The following is a 25,054-nucleotide window of genomic DNA, read 5'->3' on the forward strand; positions in this document are numbered from 1 at the left end:
CATTCATCTTCCAGTTGTGTACATAGTATTGTGCATTGTCTACTTGATAAACAGTTCTCTCAAAATATCCACGTTAACATTCACTATACTTTATGTCCACCCTGGAGTGAGCATCTAGCTTTCATCCAGCATGTGCACATGAGCATTGGGGGGTGACAGGATGGATTTGAGGATGACAGGATGGATTTGAGGATAACAGAATGGATTTGATGATGACAGGATGGATTTGAGGATGACAGGATGGATTCAGGGACAACAGGATGGATTTGAGGGTGACAGGATGGATTTGATGATGACAGGATGGAATTGGGGATGACAAGATGGATTTGATGATGACAGGATGGATTTGAGGATGACAGGATGGATTCAGGGACAACAGGATGGATTTGAGGGTGACAGGATGGATTTGATGATGACAGGATGGAATTGGGGATGACAAGATGGATTTGATGATGACAGGATGGATTTGAGGATGACAGGATGGATTCAGGGACAACAGGATGGATTTGAGGGTGACAGGATGGATTTGATGATAACAGGATGGAATTGGGGATGACAAGATGGATTTGATGATGACAGGATGGATTTGAGGATGACAGGATGGATTCAGGGACAACAGGATGGATTTGAGGGTGACAGGATGGATTCTGGGATGACAAGATGGATTTGATGATGACAGGATGGATTTGAGGATGACAGGATGGATTCAGGGACAACAGGATGGATTTGAGGGTGACAGGATGGATTTGGGGATGACAGGATGGGTTTAGGGATGACTGGATGGATTTGGGGATGACAGGATGGATTTGAGGGTGACAGGATAGATTCCGGGATGACAGGATGGATTTGGGGATGACAGGATGGGTTTGAGGATGACAGGATGGATTCAGGGACAACAGGATGGATTTGAGGATGACAGGATAGATTCCGGGATGACAGGATGGATTTGGGGATGACAGGATGGATTCGGGAATGACAGGGTGGGTTTGAGGATGACAGGATGGATTCAGGGACAACAGGATGGATTTGATGATGACAGGATGGATTTGGGGATGACAGGATGGATTTGATGATGACAGGATAGATTTGATGATGACAGGATGGATTTGGGGTTGATAGGATGGATTTGTTGGCTGCTACAGGGATGTGGCTATCAATTGCTGTGCAGATTCCGTTCAAAGCTACTTTTCTAACTTGGTAACTGACCAGATTATGTTCAATTCACAAGAACCTAGATATGACCTGCATTCTCTTATTGCAGCCTACCTGCCACCCATTCTTTCAAAGGATTCTGAATGATCTTATCTTAAAGGATCCACAGGATTCTACCTTTAGTGACTGTCATGACATTAAACAGCTTTGCACCTGCTGTCTGAAACCCATTTTGTCAGTGTGTTTTCAAAATTTCCTAAACGCAAAATGAATCACCTGTGAACCTAGGATCAATTTCTTGATTTTATTGTCAATCACAGTGAGAAAGTGGACATATCTGAATCAGTGTACGGCATTCAGTTAAGATTCGAAGTGTTTAAAGCGTGTAGAGTAGATAGTGAGTAATTAGTATTCTCTAGCTCACTTACTTCGTGGGACTGGAATGCATGGAATGATCAGCATGTGATCGATCAGGAAATTAAAGTTTATTATCTCAAGAATGCAGCTTTGATTTGTTAAAAATTTGACAAGAATTTGACAGAAATGTGATAAATCATTTATTTTTTTGAGACGGTACTTGGTGTTACAACATGCATCTGACCGCCTCTGGGGTTTAGACGATCTAACGCCCCGGAATATGGATTGCTGGCACTGTCCCTTTAAAAGTCCAGAACCGCTAATTGGAAGCCATGTTTTGGCGCCAGGATTTTAATGTTGTGTGTCGAATCTAGTCTCTGATACTCCAGGATTTGGGTCCTGACCATCCTTTTGTCTCAGACTCTCATCACAGTACGACTGAGCCTGACATGGACCCAGCAGGGCATCGAAGCCTCTCGTCCACTGTGGACAGCCACAATGACAACATTTCAAGACAGGCCTGGGAGATACATGCCCTCCAGGTCACCATGACAAAATGGTTGTTAAAAAGCAGCCAGAATCGATCGGGCGATGTGGCAGCCCAGGGTTTCACTGTGGCTTCCTCACAGTGTTCATTGGTGTTTGAACTCCAGCCGTCCTGATTCCCTACAGAGCGCTGAAAGCTGGCCTTCATGATCTCCAGCCGTCCTGATTCCCTACAGAGCACTGAAAGCTGGCCTTCATGATCTCTCTCCTGACCGGGAGAGACCTAACCTGGGCGACTGCACATTGTGGGCGAAGGTCGGATCTCCATGGGCGAAGGTCGGATCTCCGTGAGGGAACGCCAGAACTCCGTAGGGGAAGGTCGGATCTCCGTGGGGGAAGGTCGGATCTCTGTGGGCGAAGGTCGGATCTCCGTGGGGGAAGGCCGGATCTCCGTAGACGAAGGTTGGATCTCCGTGAGGGAAAGCCGGATCTCCGTGGGCGAAGGTCGGATCTCCGTGGGGGAAGGCCGGATCTCCGTGGGAGAAGGTCGGATCTCCGTGGGCGAAGAATGGATCTCCGTGGGGGAAGGTCGGATCTCCATGAGGGAAAGCCGGATCTCCATGGGGGAAAGCCGGATCTCCGTGGGGGAAGGTCGGATCTCCATGGGCGAAGGCCGGATCTCCGTGTGGGAAAGCTGGAACTCCGTGGGGGAAGGCCGGATCTCCGTGGGGGAAGGTCGGATCTCCGTGGGCGAAGGCCGGATCTCCGTGCGGGAAAGCCGGATCTCCGTGGGGGAAGGTCGGATCTCCGTGGAGGAAAGCCGGATCTCCGTGGGGGAAGGCCGGATCTCCGTGGGGGAAGGTCGGATCTCCGTGTGCGAAGGCCGGATCTCCATGGGGGAAAGCCTGATCTCCGTGGGGGAAGGTCGGATCTCCGTGGGCGAAGGCCGGATCTCCGTGGGGGAAGGTCGGATCTCCATGAGGGAAAGGTCGGATCTCTGTGGGGGAAAGCCGGATCTCTATGGGGGAAGGTCAGATCTCCGTGGGCGAAGGTCGGATCTCCGTGGGGGAAAGCCGGATCTCCGTGGAGGAAGGCCGGATCTCCGTGGGGGAAGGCCGGATCTCCGTGGGGGAAGGTCGGATCTCCATGGGCGAAGGCCGGATCTCCGTGGGGGAAGGTCGGATCTCCATGAGGGAAAGGTCGGATCTCTGTGGGGGAAAGCCGGATCTCTATGGGGGAAGGTCAGATCTCCGTGGGCGAAGGTCGGATCTCCGTGGGGGAAAGCCGGATCTCCGTGGGGGAAGGCCAGATCTCCGTGGGGGAAGGTTGGATCTCTGTGGGGGAAGGCCGGATCTCCGTGGGGGAAGGTCGGATCTCCGTGGGGGAAAGCCGGATCTCCGTGGGCGAAGGCCGGATCTCCATGGGCGAAAGTCGGATCTCCGTGGGCGAAGGTCGGATCTCTGTGGCTGCCATGAAGAGAATGTTGCAGCATCCTTCCGGAGTAAACAGAACCTCCGACTGTCTGATGAAGGTGCATCAGGGCAGTCGGTCAGCAGCCGACTGCACCATTGAGTTTCAGACTTTGGCCGAAGAGCGTGGCTGATTACCTCAAGAGGTCTAGCCCGAACCCTGCCTCAATGCATCACAGTTCCACTTCCCTTGGGAAAGAGTCAGCAAGAGCTTTTGCAGATTCTTGGGCAGCTGGTAATATCTTGCACTTGGAGACCGCTCGTCAGCACAATATACCTCTGCAGGAGTTGAGCCAGCCCGTGCCCACAACTGCCCTGGGCGGCCATCCTATAGGTTCCAGGCACCATGGGCATACATCTCCATGGTCTTTGTCACGGATCTTCCACCTTCCTGGGAGAAGGCTTTCGTCATGTTAATTGTACATTGTTTTCAAAGGCCTGCAAATTCATTGCATTAACGAAACTACCATCTGCAGTGGTGATGGCCAAAATTGTCCTGCACCCGGGCTTCAGGATCCACAGTTTTCCAGTGGACATTGTGGTGGATCACGGACCTCAGCATCATGTTTTTGGAAGGTATTCTGGAAACTGATTGGGACAACAGCGAGTCTTTCCTCTGGATTTCATCCACAGTCGAATGGCTTAAGGGAGTGTGTGAACCAAGATATGGAACCAAGATGCCTGGCCTGAGGAAAAACCAGATGAGTAGTGTGAACAATTGAAGGGGTACAGGTCCCCCACAGCATTTTACAGCATTCTGCGCATCGGTTGACCCTGTTTGAATGCCAATTTGGGTATCGTCTGCCACACTTCCCTGAGCAGGAGGCCGAATATCTCATCCAGTGCTGCAAGGAAAAGTGGACTAGGGTAAGGAGATCTTGTTGGGCTCAAGACAGGAAGGCTGAAATAAAGGCAAACCACAAGAGAAGATGGAGACCAGCTTAGTAGCCTGAGCATCAGCTGTGGCTGTCTACTCAGGGTTTACTTCTCTGGGTGGAGTTTAGGAAATTGGTGCCCAAGTTCATTGGACCCTCCAAGGTTCTCAAGAAAGCCAACCCAGTGGTGTACACCTTGCAGCTCCCAAGACCCTCAAGGTCAATCCCACCTCCCTTATTCCCAAATTAAAACCTGTGAAGACCAGTCCTTTAGTCTCTCCACCACCCAGGTTTGTTGATGGAGAACAGATCTTCACAGTAAAAAGAATTCTGGATTCATGAACTGTTCAGCAGTTCCTCATGGACTGGGCAGGATTCGGACCTGAGGAATGGTGCTGGGTTCCTGAAGGGGACATCTTCGATCCGGCTCTCATCCATGATTACGGTCGTCTCTCCAAGCAACCAGGGACGTCAGGAGTCAGTCATGGGGGAAGCACCCGACCACCCCAGCCTCCAGGGTTTAGATGCTCTGACTCTCCGGAATATGGATACCTAGCTTGGCCCCTTAAAGATCCAGGCCTGCCCCTCTAATTGGAAGCCACGTTTTGGAACCAGGATTTTAATATTTAAAGAGCATCTGAAATGGAGTTTGGTGCTCAATCACTAGCTTAATTTTGGGTTCTCATCTGGTGTCTAGTTTAGTCTCAGTCTCAGTTTCGGTCTCATATTGTGACTGTGCTCCTAACCATCCTCCCCTAGGTCTCTCTTCACACCTGATGAAAGTGGAAATGCAGGGAAAAGCATCTGATGAATGAGAAGCATTTAAAAGTGAAACAGTAAGAGTTCAGAGTCAACATATTCCCGTGGGAGTAAGACACAGAAACTGAAGGTTTGAAGAAGAAAAAGGAAGTGTATATCAGTTACAGGCTACTAACCTAAAGCAAGATTAAAGAGAAACTCATCAACTTTTAAAAGTATATTAGAATCAGATGATATCTTGGGAAGGAGTGGATCCTCTTGGGACAATCATTCAAATCTACGTGAAGCCAGGAGTCACAAATGGAGTATTATTATAGAACATCGAACAGTACAGCATAAGAAATCCTTTGGCCTACACTATCTATGCTTCTCATAATCTTATAAACCTCTATCAGATCTCCCCTCAACCTCCACCGCTCCAGAGAAAACAACCCAAGTTTTTACAACCTCTGCTTGTAGCATATGCCCTCTAATAAAGGCAGCATCCTGGTAAACGCCTCTGCATTCTCTCTAAAGCCTCCACATCTTTTTTACATTGGGATGACCAGAATTGAATGCAAGGCTCCAGATTCACCCTGGAGTTCTATAAAGCTGCAACATAACTTTCTGGTTCTTGAACTCAATGCCTTGACTGACACATTACACCTTTACCACCCTATTGACCTCTGCGTCCTCTTCCAGGGACCTATCGGCTTGGACATTGTGTTTTGCCATTAACAGTGCATTGTTTCTTTACATTTGATCTCTCAGAATGCAATATCTTTCATTTGGTTGGATTAAACTCCATCTGCCATTTGTCTGCTCATATCTGCAACTACCTATATCCTTTTGTATCCATTGGCAATCTCCCACATTATCCTGAGATCACCAATCTTTGCATTGCCTGGGAACTTATTAACTCAACCATCCACATTTTCATCCCAGTTATTTATATCAAATAGTTCAATTTTTAAAATCAGAGGATGTATACAACCTGAAATTCTTGCTCTTCTCAAACATCCATGACACACTGAACAGAACCCCAAAAGAGTAAATGCCAGAAAAACACTAGAACTCCAGAGCTCCCTCTCAACCCCGACACAAGCAGCAACAGAGCATTGATCTCCCCCTCCTCCCTCACCCACTTCAGCAGCATATTTACTGTCCTGTAATTCGGTTAGCATTAACTTGGTTGTCAGGGGTTGCTTGGCAATTCAGCAGCAAGGCCTATTCCACACTGTATCTCTAAATAAAAATTCTCACTGGAACATCTCAGGCTGAGGGGTGACCTTAGAAGTTTAAAAAATTATGAGGGCTTAGACGGTATCTTTTCCTTAGGTCAGGAGAGCCTAAAGCTGAATATCAAAGGTAATTTGGTTTATTATTGTTACATACAGTATACCAAAGTACAATAAAAACTTTGTTTCACATCACATTCATACAGATCACTTCATTACATCAGTGCATTGAGGTAACATGGGAAAAACAATGCAGAATAAAGTACTACAGTTACAGAGGACATTCGGTGCAGAAACCAACATGAAGAGATTGCGAGGTTTAGTGTCCATCGTATCATGCCAGGGGACCATTTGATAGTCTCACAACAGCAGCATACTTGCTGTTCTTGACCATGGTGGTACGAGCTTTCAGGCTTAGAGTCATACAACAATACAGCACAAGTATAGCCCCTTCGGCCAAACATTCCCACCTTTACTATGGTGCACACCCAGCCAGTCTCAATTTCCTGCATTCAGCCAATATCCATCTAATTCCCCCACCCCCTCCATGTACCTGTCCAGGTGCTTCTTAAGTGATAATATTGTACCTGTCCCAACCACTTTCTCTGGCAGATCATTACATATACTCACCACCATCAGTGTGAAAAGATTGTCCCAGGTTCCTTTAAAATCTTTCCCTTTTCACTCTAAATCTATGCCCCCTAGTTTTGGACTCCATTACCCTCAGGAAAAGACTTTTACCACCCACCTTGTCTATGCCTCTTCTAATTTTAAACGTTTCTATATGTCACCCAACCTCTCCCTATAACCAAGCTCTCTAGTTTAGCAACATCCTCACAAATTGTTTCTGCACTCTTTACATCTCTCTTATGATGGAGTGACCAAAACTGTACACTATACTCCAAGCATGGCCTCATCAGTAAGTTTCCCAACCCCTATTCTCAGTGAGTTTCCCAACCCCTATTCTCAGTGAGTTTCCCAAACCCTATTCTCAGTGAGTTTCCCAGCCCCCATTCTCAGTGAGTTTCCCAACCCCTATTCTCAGTGAGTTTCCCAACCCCTATTCTCAGTGAGTTTCCCAAACCCTATTCTCAGTGAGTTTCCCAACCCCTATTCTCAGTGCCCTGACTGATGAAGGCCAGTGTGCTAAATGCCTTCCATGTCTACCTGTGAAATGGCTGTCAATGAACTATGCCTTTCTACTCCTAGGTCCCTCTGTTTCATTATACTCCCGAGTATTATGCCATTCATAGTATAAGCTTTACAGTCATTTGACTTTCCAAGATGCATCACCTCGCACTTATCTCCATTGAAATCCATTTGCCACTCCTCAGCCCACTTCTCTAATTGATCAAAATGCCCCGTAATCTATGATAACCTTCCTCACTATCAACAACCCCACATAACTTCACGTCATTCACAAACGTACTGATCAAGCCTTGAACATTCTCAACCAAATCATTTATCTAAATAATGAATAACAAGAGTCCCATCTCCAATCCCTGTGGCGCACCACTAATCACTGGCTGCCATTCCGAGAAACAACCTTCAGGTTCTGTATTCTGCTTCCTAGTTCCAAGGGAATTTTGACTCCACTTAACCAGCGCTCCTTGGATTCTGTGACACCTAATGCTCCAGACTTATCAGTTGTTCTTTGGACCTGGTTGTGTGGGAGTTCAGACTTCTGTAGCTTCTGCCCAATGGTAGGTGAAAGCATGGCATGGCTCAGATGTCCCTTAATTGGGCTAGGAGACTGTCGCTGAATAGTTTCTAACTAGTGTCAGTTATGTGACCCTTAGACACTATGCTAGGGGTTGCCAACCTGTCTATCGAGATCGACCGGTCGATCTTTGAGACTTTCCCAGTAGATCCCGAAAAAAATCAAAAATAAATACACAAATACTGTTGTAATGTGAACATTATAAAAATAAGTAATACTAATTAGGATAATGGTAATATAGCAATACTTTTGCTACAAAGCTGCTTGTAAAGAGAGATTGTTTCAAGGTTGCGGGGTTTTAGTTCTGTTCTCTCTGCCCAGTGTGCATGTGTGTAGCGCCTCCACCATGCACTGCGTTTTCAGCGTAGCCTGTGCTGCATTATAGTGACCAATTAAATTAGATATGCAGTGGTCCCCAATCACCGGGCCACGAAGAATGCAGCGGTACAGCTGTAGTCGGAACGCACCCAGCACATCTTTAAGAAAAACGCTGAAATAAACAAGCTAAATAATTAGGTGACGCCTGGCACATAAATGTCGGTCCAGATCAGAAGCGATTGCTGATTGCGTCACCTCTGATCTGGGCCGACATTTACGTGCCGGGCAGCACATAATTATTTAGCTTGTTTATTTCGGCTTTTTTTCTTAAAGATGAGCTGGGTGCATTCCGGCCACTGTTGTACCGCTGCATTCTTCACAGCCCGGAGGTTGGGGACCACTGGATAAAAGTACAGACTGTCGCAAACATCAATATACAGCACTGGCTCGTGATATCCTGATAGCATGGCAGAGGCTTCATGAAAGAAGGCGAAAATGTACAAATTCCATCCAGAATGGGAAGAGGAATTTCTGTTTACCTTGGTGAAAGACAAGTGTGTATGTATGTTGTGCCACCAAACACAAGCACTGACTAAAAGAGGGAATCTGGAGCAGCACCACAACACCAACCACCAGGAATTTAAAGACACCTACCCCCCCAAAGAGCGCAATTCGTGCCTGGAAAGTTGAGGAGCTGAAATCGGGGTTGAAGGCCCAGCAATTGTTTTTCACAAAACATGCTGCTCAGAATAAGGCAGCTATTGAAGCATCATTTCATGTAAGTCACCTTTTGGCTAAACACAAGAAGCCTATTACAGATGGCGATTTATTCAAGGAAGCAATGGCCATTACCGCAGAGACTGTTTTTAATGACTTTAAAAACAAAAATGACATCACAATGGCAATACATAATGTACCACTTGGCCCTGCAACAGTGACAAGGAGGGTAGAGTCACTGTCAGAGGACGTGGGTATTTTTCACTACAATTCAATGAATCCCTGGATGTAATGCAAACAGCTCAGCTTGTTGTTTTTGTCAGAATGGCTTTCCAGGATTTTACAACGAAGGAGGACTTCCTCACTCTTTTGCAATTAAAGGTGAGAACGAGAGCTGAGGATACTTACAATGAGTTTAAAAAATATGTCCGTGAAAATGACAACCCCATTCATAAACTGGTGGCAATTACTACTGATGGGGCCCCAGCAATGTGCAGTGTGCACGTTGGTTTTATAGCACTAAAAGTCAGTGCCTACTTCAGGTCAACTTATCTATGTGAAATTGCATTTTCACAGATGAAAATGATTAAATCTAAGTACAGGAGCTGACTTACTGACAGACACCTCACAGACTGTCTCAGTCTGGCTGTCTGTAGTTACGAGCCAAATTTCAGGGAACTAGCAATACGTATTCAGCCCCAGTCATCACACTGACAATAGACAATAGACAATAGGTGCAGGAGTAGGCCATTTGGCCCTTCGAGCCAGCACCACCATTCACTGTGATCATGGCTGATCATCCACAATCTGTATCCAGTTCCTGCCTTATCCCCATAACCCTCGATTCCGCTATCTTTAAGAGCTCTATCCATCTCTTTCTTGAAAGCATCCAGAGACTTGGCCTCCACAGCCTTCTGGGGCAGAGCATTCCATATATCCACCACTCTCTGGGTGAAAAAGTTTTTACTCAACTCCATTCTAAATGGCCTACCCCTTATTCTTAAACTGTGGCCTCTGGTTCTGGACTCACCCATCAGCGGGAACATGCTTCCTGCCTGCAGCGTGTCCAATCCCTTAATAATCTTATATGTTTAAATAAGATCCCCTCTCAGCCTTCTAAATTCCAGAGTATACAAGCCCAGTCGCTCCAATCTTTTGACATATGACAGTCCCGCCATCCCGGGAATTAACCTTGTGAACCTACGCTGCACTCCCTCAATAGCAAGAATGTCCTTCCTCAAATTTGGAGACCACAACTGCACACAGCTGTACAGCTGCAGAAGGACCTCTTTGCTCTTATACTCAATTCCCCTTGTTCTAAAGGCCAGTATGCCATTAGCTTTCTTCACTGCCTGCTGTACTTGCATGCTTGCTTTCAGTGACTGATGTACAAGATCACCTAGATCTCGTTGTGCTTCCCCTTTTCCTAACTTGACTCCATTTAGATAATGATCTGCCTTCCCATTCTTACCACCAAAGTGGATAACCTCACATTTATCCACATTAAACTGCATCTGCCATGCATCCGCCCACTCACCCAGCCTGTCCAAGTCACCCTGCATTCTCATAACATCCTCCTCACATTTCACACTGCCACCCAGCTTTGTGTCATCGGCAAATTTGCTAATGTTACTTTTAATTCCCTCATCTAAATCATTAATATATACTGTAAACAGCTGCGGTCCCAGCACTGAACCCTGCGGTACCCCACTGGTCACCGCTTGCCATTCCGAAAGGGACCCGTTAATCGCTACTCTTTGTTTTCTGTCAGCCAGCCATTTTTCAATCCTTTCAGTACTCTGCCCCCAATACCATGTGCCCTAATTTTGCCCACTAATCTCCTATGTGGGACTTTATCAAAGGCTTTCTGAAAGTCCAGGTACACCACATCCACTGGCTCTCCCTTGTCCATTTTCATATTTACATCCTCAAAAAATTCCAGAAGATTAGTCAAGCATGATTTCCCCTTCGTAAATCCATGCTGTCTTGGACCAATCCTATTACTGCTATCCAGATATGTCATAAACTCATATTTTATAATTGACTCCAGCATCTTTCCCACCACCCAATGTCAGGTTAACCGGTCTATAACTCCCTGTTTTCTCTCTCCCTCCTTTCTTGAAGAGAGGGACAACATTAGCCATCCTCCAATCCACAGGAACTGATCCTGAATCTATAGAACATTGGAAAATGATTACCAATGCGTCCACGATTTCTAAAGCCATCTCCTTAAGTACCCTGGGATGCAGACCATCAAGTCCCGGGGACTTATCAGCCTTCAGACCCAACAGCCTATCCAACACCATTTCCTGCCTAATATATATTTCCTTCAATTCATTCATTACCCTAGGTCCTTTGGCCACTATTACATCTGGGAGATTGTTTGTGTCTTCCCTAGTGAAGACAGATCCAAAGTACCTGTTCAACTCGTCTGCCATTTCCTTGTTCCCCATAATAAATTCATCCGCATCTGTCTTCAAGGGTCCAAAATTGGTCTTAACTATTTTTTTTCCTTTTCACATACCTAAAGAAGCTTTTACTATCCTCCTTTATATTCTTCGCTAGTTTACCTTCGTACCTCATTTTTTCTCCGCGTATTGCCTTTTTAGTTACCTTCTGTTGCTCTTTAAAAGTTTCCCAATCCTCTGGCTTCCCACTCATCTTTGCTATGTTATACTTCTTCTCTTTTATTTTTATACTGTCCATTACTTCCCTTGTCAGCCACAGCATCACCTTACTCCCCTTAGGATCTTTCTTCCTCTTTGGAATGAACTGATCCTGCACCTTCCGCATTATTCCCAGAAACACTTGCCATTGCTGTTCCACTGTCATCCCTGCTAGGGTATTGTTCCATTGAACTTTGGCCAGCTCCTCCCTCATAGCACCATAGTTCCCTTTGTTCAACTGTAATACTGACACTTCCGAGTTTCCTTTCTCCCTCTCAAATTGTAGATTAAAACTTATCATATTATGGTCACTACCTCCTAATGGCTCCTTTACCTCGAGGTCCCTGATCAAATCCGGTTCATTGCATAACACTAAATCTAGAATTGCGTTCTCTCTGGTAGACTCCAGTACAAGCTGTTCTAAGAATCCATCTCGGAGGGACTCCACAAACTCCCTTTCTTGGGGTCCAGTACCAACCTGATTCCTCCAGTCTACCTGCATGATGAAATCCCTCATTACAACTGTAGCATTACCTTTGCGACATGCCAATTTTAACTCTTGATTCAACTTACACCCTACATCCAGACTACTGTTTGGGGGCCTGTAGGTAACTCCCAGTAGGGTCTTTCTACCCTTAGAATTTCTCAGTTCTATCTATATCTCCTGATATGTCTCCTGATTCTACGTCCCCCCTCGCAAGGGACTGAATATCATTCCTCACCAACTGAGCCACCCCACCCCCTCTGCCCATCAGTCTGTCCTTTCGATAGGACATATATCCTTGAATATTCATTTGCCAGGCCCTGTCCACCTGAAGCCATGTCTCTGTTATTCCCACAACATCATACTTACCAATACTGAGTGCAACAGTCAATTTTTATTCATTTATTTTTCATGTTGAAATAAAGTTAAATAATGAAACTTAGAATTAAAGGTGTGAAGTATTGTAATATTCTTAAAGAAAGATATGCTAGTTACAGTGTTTTCTTGTTTGAATTAATTTGAAAATTTGACAAAGTACTTTGTGTAATTCAAATACAATTAGCCAAAATGAAAGGCCTCAAATTGGCAGTACAATCTGAGCTGTTTTTTTCTCTAAATGATTTAGTAGGTAGATCTTGTGTATCTGTGTTCAAAAAGCAGTGACCTTTTGTCAAGGATATTTGGTGAGTAAGAAACAGTAGATCGTTTCAGAACTGTTTTGTTCACTGTGGTTTCAAGCATTCAGGCTTGGAGTTGTCAGAAACAGCCAGGAGTGAAAATGAAATGATTTCACTACTTCAACAAGTTAGGAACTATGAAGGCATTGACAATCATCTTGAGTGGTAAAATGTAAATAAAGATTTGGAGGATGCAGTCATCAAAAGCATTGTTTGCAGACCATTATCTGCACTAAGCGTATGCACTGATTTTGTTTGGTTACAGTCAACCAAAAGAACACGGCAGCATACGCTCACCTGTGATCCAAGGAGCTGTATGCACTCACCTGTGTATGCTCACCTGTGTCTCCAAGGAGCTGTATGCATACGACAACAGGAACACCATTTTCCTGTTGTTACACCATTTTCATAGGCATGCTAAACCAGGGTAGCCGGTGGTTTCATGCCCCTGTCAGGTAGGGCCATGCCTGCCCTAGCATGTGAAGTCAGCTCAGGCAGACTAGGTGGCTGAAATCTACAGTGAGCTTCAACGGACAGGGAGGTGGTTCTGCAGTGCTCTGTGGAGAGCGAAGGGCATACCAAGGCACAGAAGAAATCATGCTCAATGCTGCAACCAAGGAAGACCCTTTGTAGGTCAAGAGAATTGAACTTCCACAGAGCAGCAATGTTCCCACTTTAAAAACCCTCCACAACAGGATACCTGTCAGTGTCAGATATGACAGATGACCGACTACCAAACCAACTATTAGGAATTAATAGACAGTTTTAAGTACTGTAGTAGTATTGGTAGTGTTCTAATTTGTTCTGTATTTCATTTAAATACATAATTTGTTACTCAGTTAAACAGTAGTTTGTCTTTTAAAACTTCTTAACTATTTCAATGAAACTTTGGTTAATTGGAGCGGTCACTTAATTGGCCAAGATTTTCTGGTCCCAATGTGAGCCAATGTACCGGAATCAATCAAATATTGTATGCCCAACAGCTGAAAGCATTTCAAATAGTGTCAAATTTGTGGTACAGGTTTCCCCCTCCATCCGAAGGTAGAGCGTTCCTATGAAATGGTTCGTAAGCTGGAATGTCGTAAAGTGAATAAGCAATTACTATTTATTTATATATCACCTCCCACATCATGAAGACCCTGGAGAGACTTGTTCTGGAATTGCTCCGGCCTATGGATCCTTACTTAGATCCTTAGATCCCCTCCAGTTCGCCTACCCGCCCCGACTAGGAGTTGAGGATGCCATCGTCTACCTGCTGAACCGTGTCAATGCCCACCTGGACAAGCCAGCGAGCACTGTGAGGGTCATGTTTTTTGACTTCTCCAGTGCATTCAACACCATCCGCCCTGCTCTGCTGGGGGAGAAGCTGACAGTGATGCAGGTGGATGCTTCCCTGGTGTCATGGATTCTTGATTACCTGACTGGCAGACCACAGTACGTGTGCCTGCAACACTGAGTGTCCCACAGAGTGATCATCAGCACTGGGGCTCCACAGGGGACTGTCTTGTCTCCCTTTCTCTTCACCATTTACACATCAGACTTCAACTACTGCACAGAGTCTTGTCATCTTCAGAAGTTTTCGGATGACTCTGCCATAGTTGGATGCATCAGCAAGGGAGATGAGGCTGAGTACAGGGCTACGGTAGGAAACTTTGTCACATGGTGTGAGCAGAATTATCTGCAGTTTAATGTGAAAAAGACTAAGGAGCTGGTGGTAGACCTGAGGAGAGCTAAGGTACCGGTGACCCCTGTTTCCATCCAGGGGGTCAGTGTGGACATGGAGGATTACAAATACCTGGGGATAAGAATTGACAATAAACTGGACTGGTCAAAGGACACAAAGCAGGCTAAGGGTAGCAGACAAAAACAGAATCAAACTCATTCGTAAGGCCAGTGATGTTGTGGGGATGGAGCTGGACTCTCTGACGGTGGTGTCTGAAAAGAGGATGCTGGCTAAGTTGCATGCGATCTTGGACAATGTCTCCCATCCACTACATAATGTACTGGGTGGGCACAAGAGTACATTCAGTCAGAGACTCATTCCACCAAGATGCAGCACAGAGCGTCATAGGAAGTCATTCCTGCCTGTGGCCATCAAACTTTACAACTCCTCCCTTGGAGGGTCAGACACCCTGAGCCAATAGGCTGGTCCTGGACTTATTTCATAATTTACTGGCCTAATTTACATATTACTATTTAACTATTTATGGTTCTATTACTATTTATTATTTATGGTGCAACTGTAACGAAAACCAATTTCCCCCGGGATCAATAAAGTATGACTATGACTATGACTATATGGGAAAATTTTGTGAGCTTTCGCAGACCCAAAAATAACCTACCAAATCATGCCAAATAACACATAAAACCTAAAATAACAGTGATATATAGTAAAAGCAGGAACAATATGATAAATACACAGCCTATATAAAGTAGAAATACTTATCTACAATCATTGCCTGCACCGTTCTCCATAGTGAAAATCTCTCGCAAGCGCTGTTGGCAAAAACACGGCGCAAGCGCTCTCCAGTAACCTTTAAGCTATGAAGCTGCCAAATCATACTAAATAACACGTAAAAATACACAGCCGATATAAAGTAGAAATAATGTATGTACAGTGTAGTATCACTTACGAGAATTGGGAAGATATCGAGCACACTGATGATGGTGTGTTAGGCTGAGTGGTCGGAGGTTGGGGTGGTGCAGTGGCCCCCACCCTCCGGGCAGCGAACTGATACTGATCCGCGAAGAATGCAGCAGTCCAGCAGTAGCAGGGGCGCACCCAGCACATCTTTAAGAGAAAAGCCAAAATAAACAAGCTAATTAATTAGGTGCTGCCTGGTACGTAAATGTCGGCCCAGATCAGAGGCGACGCAGTCAGCAATCGCCTCTGATCTGGGCTGACATTTACATGCCGGGCAGCACCTAATTAATTAGCTTGTTTATTTCGGCTCTTTTCTTAAAGATGTGCTGGGTGTCTCCCGACTACCGCTTCATTCTCCGTGAATCGGTATCTGTCTGCGGCCTGGGGGTTGGGGTGGTGGGACACGGGGGTGTCATCTTATCATCGATCAGGACAGACGGTCATCTTCTTCTATGTCTGCCTGCCTCGATGTCGAAAGTTGAGGTTTGTCATCTGCTGAAGGCTTGCTTGATTGCTTAGCCTCGCGTATTTTTCTATCACACAGTTCTTTGTAAGCACTCAAACCATCTTGCAAATATGCCCTAAACTGACGTACCCTTTCAAAATTAAAGTCATATTTATCATTGCAGAGAAAATCTCAGGCAGTTGCTTCACATTCAGTTCCTGGACGACTTCACTTTTGGTCCGTTCGCTACTGCATTTGGTTTTGAATGTTATCCTTTCCTCTTCCAATTGCATCAGCTCTTCATCTATCAGTTCTTGGTCATGGGATGCCAAAACCTCTTCAACATCATCTTCGCCATCTTCCACAAGCCAAACTCACTTTGTCCTTACTTCGTTCACCATGATCGAAACGCTTAATTATGTCTAGTTTTACGCTAAATGTAACACCCTTACGAGCTCTTTTAGGCTTTTCCGATACCTTAGAACTCATCTTGCAAACGGCTCCTCACAGGCACGTGTTTAAGCAATGCCGGCTAGAATGCCGTTCCCGGGGAGAGCGGCTGCTCGTGCTGCTTTTTTTTCGCGCGCTGCCTTTTTTCGTAACAGTGAAAACACCTTCTGTTAGTGAAAACAGGTAACTAATGTAGGTCTTTCGTAACAGTGAGGTTTCGTAAAGCGAACGTTCGAAAAGCGGGGGAGACCTGTACCAATTTCCCAGCAGGGGTATATTTAAATTCTATGAAAGTACCCGTAGACCTGACCATTTCTTCAGTACAAATTTCCCAGCAGGGGTACATTTAAATTCTATGAAGGTATCCATTGACCTGACCATTTCCTCATTACTCATTTGGTTTTCTGTGAACAGACTGCTGGAGAAACTCTGATCAAGCAGAGTCAAGTTTCTGCAGATACTGGAATTTTTGAACAATGTGCACAAAATGCTTAATGAGGACCTGAAAGGTCTTGGGGTCAAAACGTTAACTGTTGAATTTCCTTCTAAAAATTGCTGGCTGACCTGCTGAGTTCTTCTGATCAAGCAGCTAATGTAGAATAGTTGAATTTTCAGTGTTTCAGATCAAGGCCCTGCATCACGTCCGAATGCAGAGAGAAGATGCCTCTGGTAAAAGTGTGGCTGATTCAGGGGTAGGAGGTATTATGTGGTGAAGCGAGGTGAATGACAGGCAGAAGGGAGGGGAGGGTAGCCGAGGAATTGGGAGCCACGGTCATTGGTGGAAGCAGACAAATAGTGGCAAAGCCAGGCTAGGGGTGGGGGAATGAGGACAGAGTCCGGAGGGAGACAAGCAGGAACACAAAGGCAACAGAGCTGTAACCTGATAAATTAAATGACATTGTGAATCATTTAGGGAGAGAATGGCAAATGGGGGCAGTGTGGGGAATAAGAAACTGATCAGCTTGGCCATTACATATATAAAATATGAATCCAATTTGTTGCAGAAAGGTATATTAACATGAAGTGAAAAGTGTGAATAATGAATTCAACCATCACAAATATGTTGCAAATATTTACTTCATTATAATGCCAATTTGAACATACGTTGGTTAAGAAGTGTTCTGAAGCTTCAGCTTGATGCTTGTGGTTCCTGGAACAGATTAGACAAACTTTTAGACTGTTGAAAACCAGCTGGTATTTGTACAAAAAGAGCAGGGAAACATTTGTCAGTTAAAGAGAGTTTACACTTTCTGCCAACTTTCGGTACTGGAACAGTGATTAAGTTAACTGCACTGGAAACAAAGTCAGTCTGAAGATTAATTCAAATCATCATGACTTGTTTTTAAATTGGATTGTTTTCACTAGTCAAAATGTGATCTTTTCCAGTTCTCCGTAAAGTTATTTCTTGATGCTAATTGCTTTGGTTTGAAGTTAGACAACGGAATGGCTCATCAGCTACTTTGGAATCAGTTCAACAAGCTACTTGCTATCAAAAAAGCTACAAAAGACAAAACTAGACAACAAACAGGCTGTTAACCGTGAGTACCACATACAAAGTGCAGGTTTAAACTGTGAGCAACACACACAAAATGCAAGCTGTTAGCCGCAAATAACACATACAAAATGCAGGCAGTAAACTGAGCAACGCACACGGAATACTGGAGGAGCTGAACAAGACAGACGCTATCTATGGAGGGGAGTAAAGAGCTGGCATTTCGTCTGGAGAGCCTTCATCAGGATTGAAAATAATGGGGAGAAGCCAGAATAAGGTGGTGGGAGGAGGGGAAAGTGGATAAGAAGGTGAGGGTGGGGAAGATGGGGGAGGGGAAGTTAGTTAATTGGAAGAGTGCAGTCATTTGACCCGCAGTGTAGTACTGAACCCAAACACTAGTTCCCCACGCATTCTTCTAAATTCCAGTGAGTACGGGCCCAAAGCTGCCAAACGCTCCTCATATATAAACCCCTTCATTCCCAGAATCATCCTCATGAACCTCCTCTAGACCCTCTCCAAGGACAACACATACTTTCTGAGATAAGGGGCCCAAAACTGTTGAAAATATTCCAAGTGCAGCCTGACTAGTGTCTTATAAAGATTCAACATTATTTCCTTGCTTTTATAGTCTACCCCTTTGAAATAAATGCCAACATTGCATTTGACTTCTTTACCACTGACTTGGTTGTGAATTAACCTTCTGGGAGTCTTGCATGTGGACTCCTAAGTCCCTCTGCACCTCTGATGTTTGAACCTTCTCCCCATTTAGACAATAGTTTGTACTGTTGTTCCTTTTACCAAAATGCACTATCATATGAGGTGTGATTGATAAGTTCGTGGCCTAAGGTAGAAGGAGTCAATTTTAGAAAACCTAGCACATTTATTTTTCCTACATTCACACTTAGTCCAGCGGTCATGGAGCATACAGATCCCGTCTTTGTAGAAGTCAGCATCTTGGACCTCCAGAAGTGGTCCACAACACGGGGTGATTGATAAGTTCGTGGCCTAAGGTTGAAGGAGATGAGTTATTAACTCCAAACTTTCTGCATTTTCACTCATAAAGAGTTGAACTGCATGTGCATGTAACGAGAGCTGTATAACTCATCTCCTTCTACCTCAGGCCACTAACTTATCAATCACCCCTGCTGTGGACCACCTGGAGGTCCAAGATGCTTACATGCACGTGCAGTTCAACTCTTTGAGTGATAATGCAGAAAGTTTGAAGTTAATAACTCATTTTCTTCTACCTTAGGCCACAAACTTATCGATCACCCTTCATATGCCCTCTCTTTTGCTTTTACATTAGCTTTGGCTTCCCTTGTCAGCCATGGTTGTATAATTTTGCCATTTGAGTATTTCTTTGTTTTTGGAATACATCTATCCTGCACCTTCCTCATTTTCCCCTGGAACTCATCCCATTGCTGGTCCCAGCATCTCCTTCCACTTTACTTTGGCTAACTCCTACCACTGTAATTTCCCTTACTCCACTGAGATACTGCTACGATTGGCATTCAGAATTCAATCTTCAGTTTTGACCCCAGGTCTAGCTGATGACAGGATGCTCAATTCTGGGCATGCCAATTGACCGGCCCTCATGGTTCAAGTTCAAGGTGAATTGTCATTCACCCATACATGAGTACCTATGGATACAGCCAAACGATACAGTGTTCCTCTGGGTCAAGGTGTAAAACACAGTACCAACAGTCACACACAGCACAATGCACACATAGCACATATAATATTGCAAGTAAACACCTAGTCACATGAAAATACATACTGCATATAGGGAAAATACACACTTCTAGAAGATCTCAGCAGACTGGGCAGTGCCTATGGAAAGGAGTAAACATACCGTATATAGCCCAAGACCCTGAGAGACATGTCCTGTGCATGGGTGTTATCAGCAAGAGCAAGCAGTTCCTGGCAGTCCTCAATTTGATCCTGGGACCCACCAACCTGGGACAGCCCGACATCCACAGATGTCCTTCATACCCATCCACATTGTTGACTTCTGAGTGCAGAGCGAAGGCCTGACTTGTATTTCCTCCACATCCTGTGCCTAGACACTAATCTGACCTCTAACTCCTTTCTCTGTCCCCAAAATCATCTTTATGAATATAAAGTCAACTAAGTCTTAACCACAATCTCCTCGGGGATTGCAGCTTGCCATCCTCTGGGTGATGTGGTTAACAGGGCAAGTAGGATATGGAGCTTGACAGGTGAGAGCATTGAACATGAGAGCAGAGGTTATGCTCCGGCATTAAAAACAGTCAGACCTCAAATGGCGTATTACACAAAGCAGTTTTGGGTTACAGATATTGATCACTTAATGATAGAATCACAATTTGGAAAATGGCCCACCACACCCACATCGACCAGCAGGCACCTATTTATATTAATCCAAACTTCCAGCACCTGCTCTGTAGCTTTGGGTCAGTTTCAGATTTATTATCATGCATATATGTGTGGACTTTGTTACTTTGGGAAGAAAGAAAGGACGTATGTTAGTTCTGAGTTCAGATGACAGAATCTGTAGTCTGATGTGAGCACTCAATACAAATCAGAAAGTAAAATAGTCAGGTAGAATCTATAAAGAAGAGTAACTAATTGTCTCTTGGAACTTGGGAGCCCTAAGAAAGATATGACCTAAGCAAATTTCTTCAGAAGTAAAGTTGAGGAACATTGACCTGAAGATTTGTGTCTATAATTCTGGATGCACAACACATTGAGCGTTTGCCTTCATAGTCAGGGTATAGCTTAGAAAACTCAGGACATTATTTTGCAAATTTATAAAATGTTTGTTAGTCCACGTCGAGAGTGCTGTGTACATTTCTGATTGTCACATTAATTTCTGGTTGCAGGTGATTGCGCTGGAGACAATATGAAAGAGGTACATCCGGATACACCTGGAGGCATGGGGCAACCTGTTAGAAGGTCATAAGGGATGGTCACAGATCTTTTTCTCATGGTAGGTGTGTCAAAAAAAGAGGGCATCAGTTTGAGAAGAGGAAGTTTGAGGATTTAATACCACATCTTTTCCCAGATGGCTGACATTTGGAACTTGTTGTCAGAGTGATAGAATGGGATGAAGTCACTACATTTCAGAAGCATTTAGATAAACTCTGAAATAGGCAAGGCATAGATAGTTCTATTACGGGAAAATGGAATTAGTCTGCTAGATGAACATGAAAGTGCCATACAACTGATTAATTTACTTTTGTTTCAGTATGCACTAATTAGATACAGAATACACCTATTTGACCCTAGGTAATAGGCAGAGTAGTGGAGTGCCATAGTGATTAGCATGGCAATGTTACAGCTCAGGGGTCAGAGTTCAGAGTTCAATTCTGGCATCCTCTGTAAGAAAGTTTGTACGTCCTTCCTGTAAAGCACATGGGTTTCCTCTGGGTGCCCTGGTTTCCTCCCACTGTCCAAATATATACCAATTAGTAGGGTAATTGGTCATTGTAAATTGTCCTGTGAACAGACTCGGGGTAAATCAGTGATGCGGCTCAGTAAGCCAGAAGAGCTGTATCTAAAAATAAATAATAAGAATTGAGTTATCCACCTTATAATTTATGATCCCAAATTGTTTCAGTTTTAACTACATGGATATGTTTTGTAAAAGCAAAGATTTTGAACTCTTTCTATTTCCAGAAGGTAGAGGGAAACATATTCATTAAAGTCCTATTTTTACGTTACCTCTGGTACCTCTACAGAAGCTTCATTCATTGCGATCTGGTTCCTGTGTCCCGTTGCAGTCAGTTGCAAGTTAGCATGAGCTTTCCTGCACCAGAAAAAGTATGTTTGACATATCTTGATTACCTTTGGAAAGCTTCACTTTCCTCTTTCTCCCCAACGTTGAGTTTGACAGCAAGAGTACATAGTCAACAATTTTATTACAAATAACAGTTTCAATGCACTATTAAACCCCTATCAACTATCCTTTGCTTGGCTGTTAGAACAGAAAGTGACCTGGTTAGAACTTGAACGAAAATTTTAGCACCTGTTCTAGGCTTGATCTTGGGTGCAGCAATATCTGAAACTTTTCAGGAGCAACAGCCAACAAATAGAAGGCAAGTATTGGGCTGAATTACTTTCATTGCCAGGCAAACTATTTATCAATTTCTATTAAGAAGAAATATCTATGGCTTCCAGTCAAGATGGCACATGCATACAATTTTCTGGATAGATCATGAAACCATTTATTTCACTTCTTTTACGTCTTTTACATTTGTTTTTTGTCTTGAATGTGATTCTGGAACTATTGGAGCCTGTGATTTTCAGTTCAGAGATCGTATGGGCGTTTCTGCACTCTGCAGTCTCTAAGGGGATTCTGGGGGGTGCAGCGGCAGTGTCAGAGAACCTTGCGGTGAGAAGGTTGTGAGCTGATATTCGATTCCATTTCATCGATTAAAGCTTCCATTGTTCCATGATTAAAGTGACAAAGGCGATTGAAACACTGGCTGCCTGCTTTTTTTTTATCACTGGTAGGATCACTCTGCTATAGAGAGGGGAGACTGCCTCTTTATCACTGGTGGGATCGCTCTGCTACAGAGAGGGGAGACTGCCCTTTGATCACTGGTAAGATCGCTCTGCTGTGGAGAGGGAGAATGCTGCCCAGGATTTGGATGTGGACTTGGCTTGTGGACTTTTTTTTCAGTCTTATGTTTTTTTTGTATTCTGTGGTTTTTGCCTGATCTTTCTTGTTTTTTTGTGGGGAGGAGGGCTTTGGGGGTTGCTGATCCTGCTGCCATGCTTTTTCTCTTGGTTTCATGGCTATCTGAAGAAGAAGAATTTCAGAGTTGTATACTTGGATAATAAATGAATCTTTCAACCTATGGAATTTAGTTTCAATGTTTACCTGCTCAATTCAAACACTGCACCGTTTAGTCCAAATATTTGTTATCTACTATTTCAGAATATTCAAGTACAAACCTTTTTCCAATTCTTCTCCTCAAGAAGAATGCTCCAACAGCAACAAGCAATACCACAATAAGAATTCCCAGAATAAGGGGAACACTGATTTCTGGCATTACCAGGCGCTCACAGAATCTTCCAGTGTATCCTTCTTGGCATTTGCACATTAACAAGCCATTAACTACAGAACACTTCCCTTGCATGTTGCACAGTTCATCCGTGCACAAACCAGACCTTCCTGCTTCAGTCACATTGAAATCTTCATCAGTTTGGTTTGCAGCAAGACTTTGTGTCATTGTACTATGGTGCAGAGAAACTCCATAACTGGATGTGACTGGAACAGTATCTGTATGAGGGAACGAACTTTCTCTGAAGGCTGTGGAACTGACTGGAAGCCACCTTGAAGTGGTCATTTGTTGGGAGAAGACAACTTCAGGAGCAGAACTGTTGGATAAAACGTTGTTTGTCTGTACAGGTCCCTTCCACATATCACCTGTAAAGATAACATGCAGATCCAGAAAGGTCAATCAATAAACCATCTATGAATTCCAAGCTTTTAGATTTTGGTTCCTTTCCACCAGACCGTAAGACAATAAAACCTTATCAGAACTAGGCCATTTTTCCTTTGAGTCTGCTCTACCATGCATCGGGTCCGATTTATTATCCCTCTTAACCCCAGTCTCCTGTCTTCTCCCTATAATCTTTGACACTCTTATTAATTGTCTGCTTTAAATATACCCAATGACTTGAGCTCCACAGCTGTCCATGGCAATGAATTCAACAGATGCACCACCCACTGGCTAAAGAAATTCCTCCTCATTTCTGAGGCTGTGCCCTCTGGTCCTAGACTCATCCACCACAGGAAACATCCTCTCCACATCACTCTATTAAAGCTTTTCAATATTCAATTGGTTTCAATCTTCTCATTCTTCTAAACTCTAGTGAGTACAAGCCCAGAGCCATAAAAAGCTCTTCATATGTGGATACTGTCATTTCCAGGATCATTCTCGTAAACCTCCTCTGGACCCTCTCCAATGCCAGCATATCCTTTCTCAGACAAGGAACCCAAAAATGCTCATAGAATTCCATGCAGTCTGACCAATGCCTTACAAAGCTTCATCATCACATCCTGGCTCTTATATTCACATCCTCTTGAAATGAATGCTAACATTGCATTTGCCTTCCTTACTATCAACCCAACCTGCAACGTAACTGTGAGGAAATCCTGCACAAGAACTCACAAGTCCCCTTGCACCTCTAATTTCCTAATTTTCTCCACATTTAGAAAATTACTTTTACTCCTTCCACCAAAGAGCAGGACCATACACTTCCCTACACTACATTCTATCTGCCCCTTCTTTGTCCATTCTCCTAATTTGTTTAACACCTTCTGCAGATTCCCTGCTTCCTCAACACTTCCTGCCCCTTCTTAAGAAAACTATGCTGACTTTGGCCTCCAAATGCCCTGATACCTCGTTTTTAATAATGGACCCCAACATTTTACACTGAAATCAACTGGCCTATAATTTCTTGTTTTTTACCTACTTCTGCCAGCTGCCGGCGGCGGTGATGAAGGCAGAAACAACAGGGTCTTTTAAGAGACTCCTTGATGGATACATGGAGCTTAGGAAAATAGAGGGCTATGGGTAAGCCTAGGTAGTTCTAAGGTAAGGACATGTTTGGCACAGCATTGTGGGCCGACAGGCCTGTATGGTGCTGTTGGCTTTCTATGTTTTTATGTTTCTCTTCTTAAAGAGTGGATTGACATTTGCAATTTTCCAGTTGTCTGGAATCTTTCCAGAATCGAGTAATTCTTGAAAGATACTAGTGCCTCCACAATCTCTTCAGCTATCTCTTCCAGAAGATTAGGGTGTAGTCCATTTGGTCCAGGTGACTATCTACCTTCAGACCTTTCAGCTTCCCAAGCACCTTCTCCTTAGTAATAACAATGACACTCACTTCTGCTCCCTAGATCTCTTGAACTTCCAGCTTACTGCTGGTGTCTTCTAGTGAAGAGTTTTGCTGCCATTTATTTGTCCTCATTTCTACCTGTCCAGCACCATTTTCCAGCAGTCCAATATCCACTCCCTCCTCTCTTACTCCTGATATATTTGAAATAACTTTTGTATTATTGACTAGCTTACCTTCATATTTAAACTTCTCTCTTCTTATTGCTTTTTTAGTTGCCTTCTGTTGGATGTTTTTA

At 44.2% G+C, this 25,054-nt stretch overlaps 1 protein-coding gene across 2 annotated transcripts in view; it reads right to left on the bottom strand.

The window, feature by feature from the left end:
- Window positions 1–3,705: 3,705 nt before the first annotated feature.
- Window positions 3,706–25,054, bottom strand: part of LOC134357484 (low-density lipoprotein receptor-related protein 8-like) — a 193,278-nt gene continuing 171,929 nt past the window's right edge. Inside the window, exons 17-20 of one of the 2 annotated variants that reach the window (XM_063069107.1) lie at window positions 22,867–23,341; window positions 21,631–21,715; window positions 17,541–17,586; window positions 3,706–4,150 (exon numbers count right to left, since the gene is read on the bottom strand). In XM_063069107.1, coding sequence (XP_062925177.1) covers window positions 17,566–17,586; window positions 21,631–21,715; window positions 22,867–23,341 — 581 coding nt within the window. In that variant the 3' untranslated portion in view covers window positions 3,706–4,150; window positions 17,541–17,565. Of the gene's footprint in view, window positions 4,151–17,497; window positions 17,587–21,630; window positions 21,716–22,866; window positions 23,342–25,054 lie in introns of those variants that run through there. The other variant, XM_063069106.1, reaches the window with a different exon arrangement.

Source organism: Mobula hypostoma, chromosome 16 (genome assembly GCF_963921235.1).
Source record: "Mobula hypostoma chromosome 16, sMobHyp1.1, whole genome shotgun sequence".
NCBI classification, from domain to species: Eukaryota; Metazoa; Chordata; class Chondrichthyes; order Myliobatiformes; family Myliobatidae; genus Mobula; species Mobula hypostoma.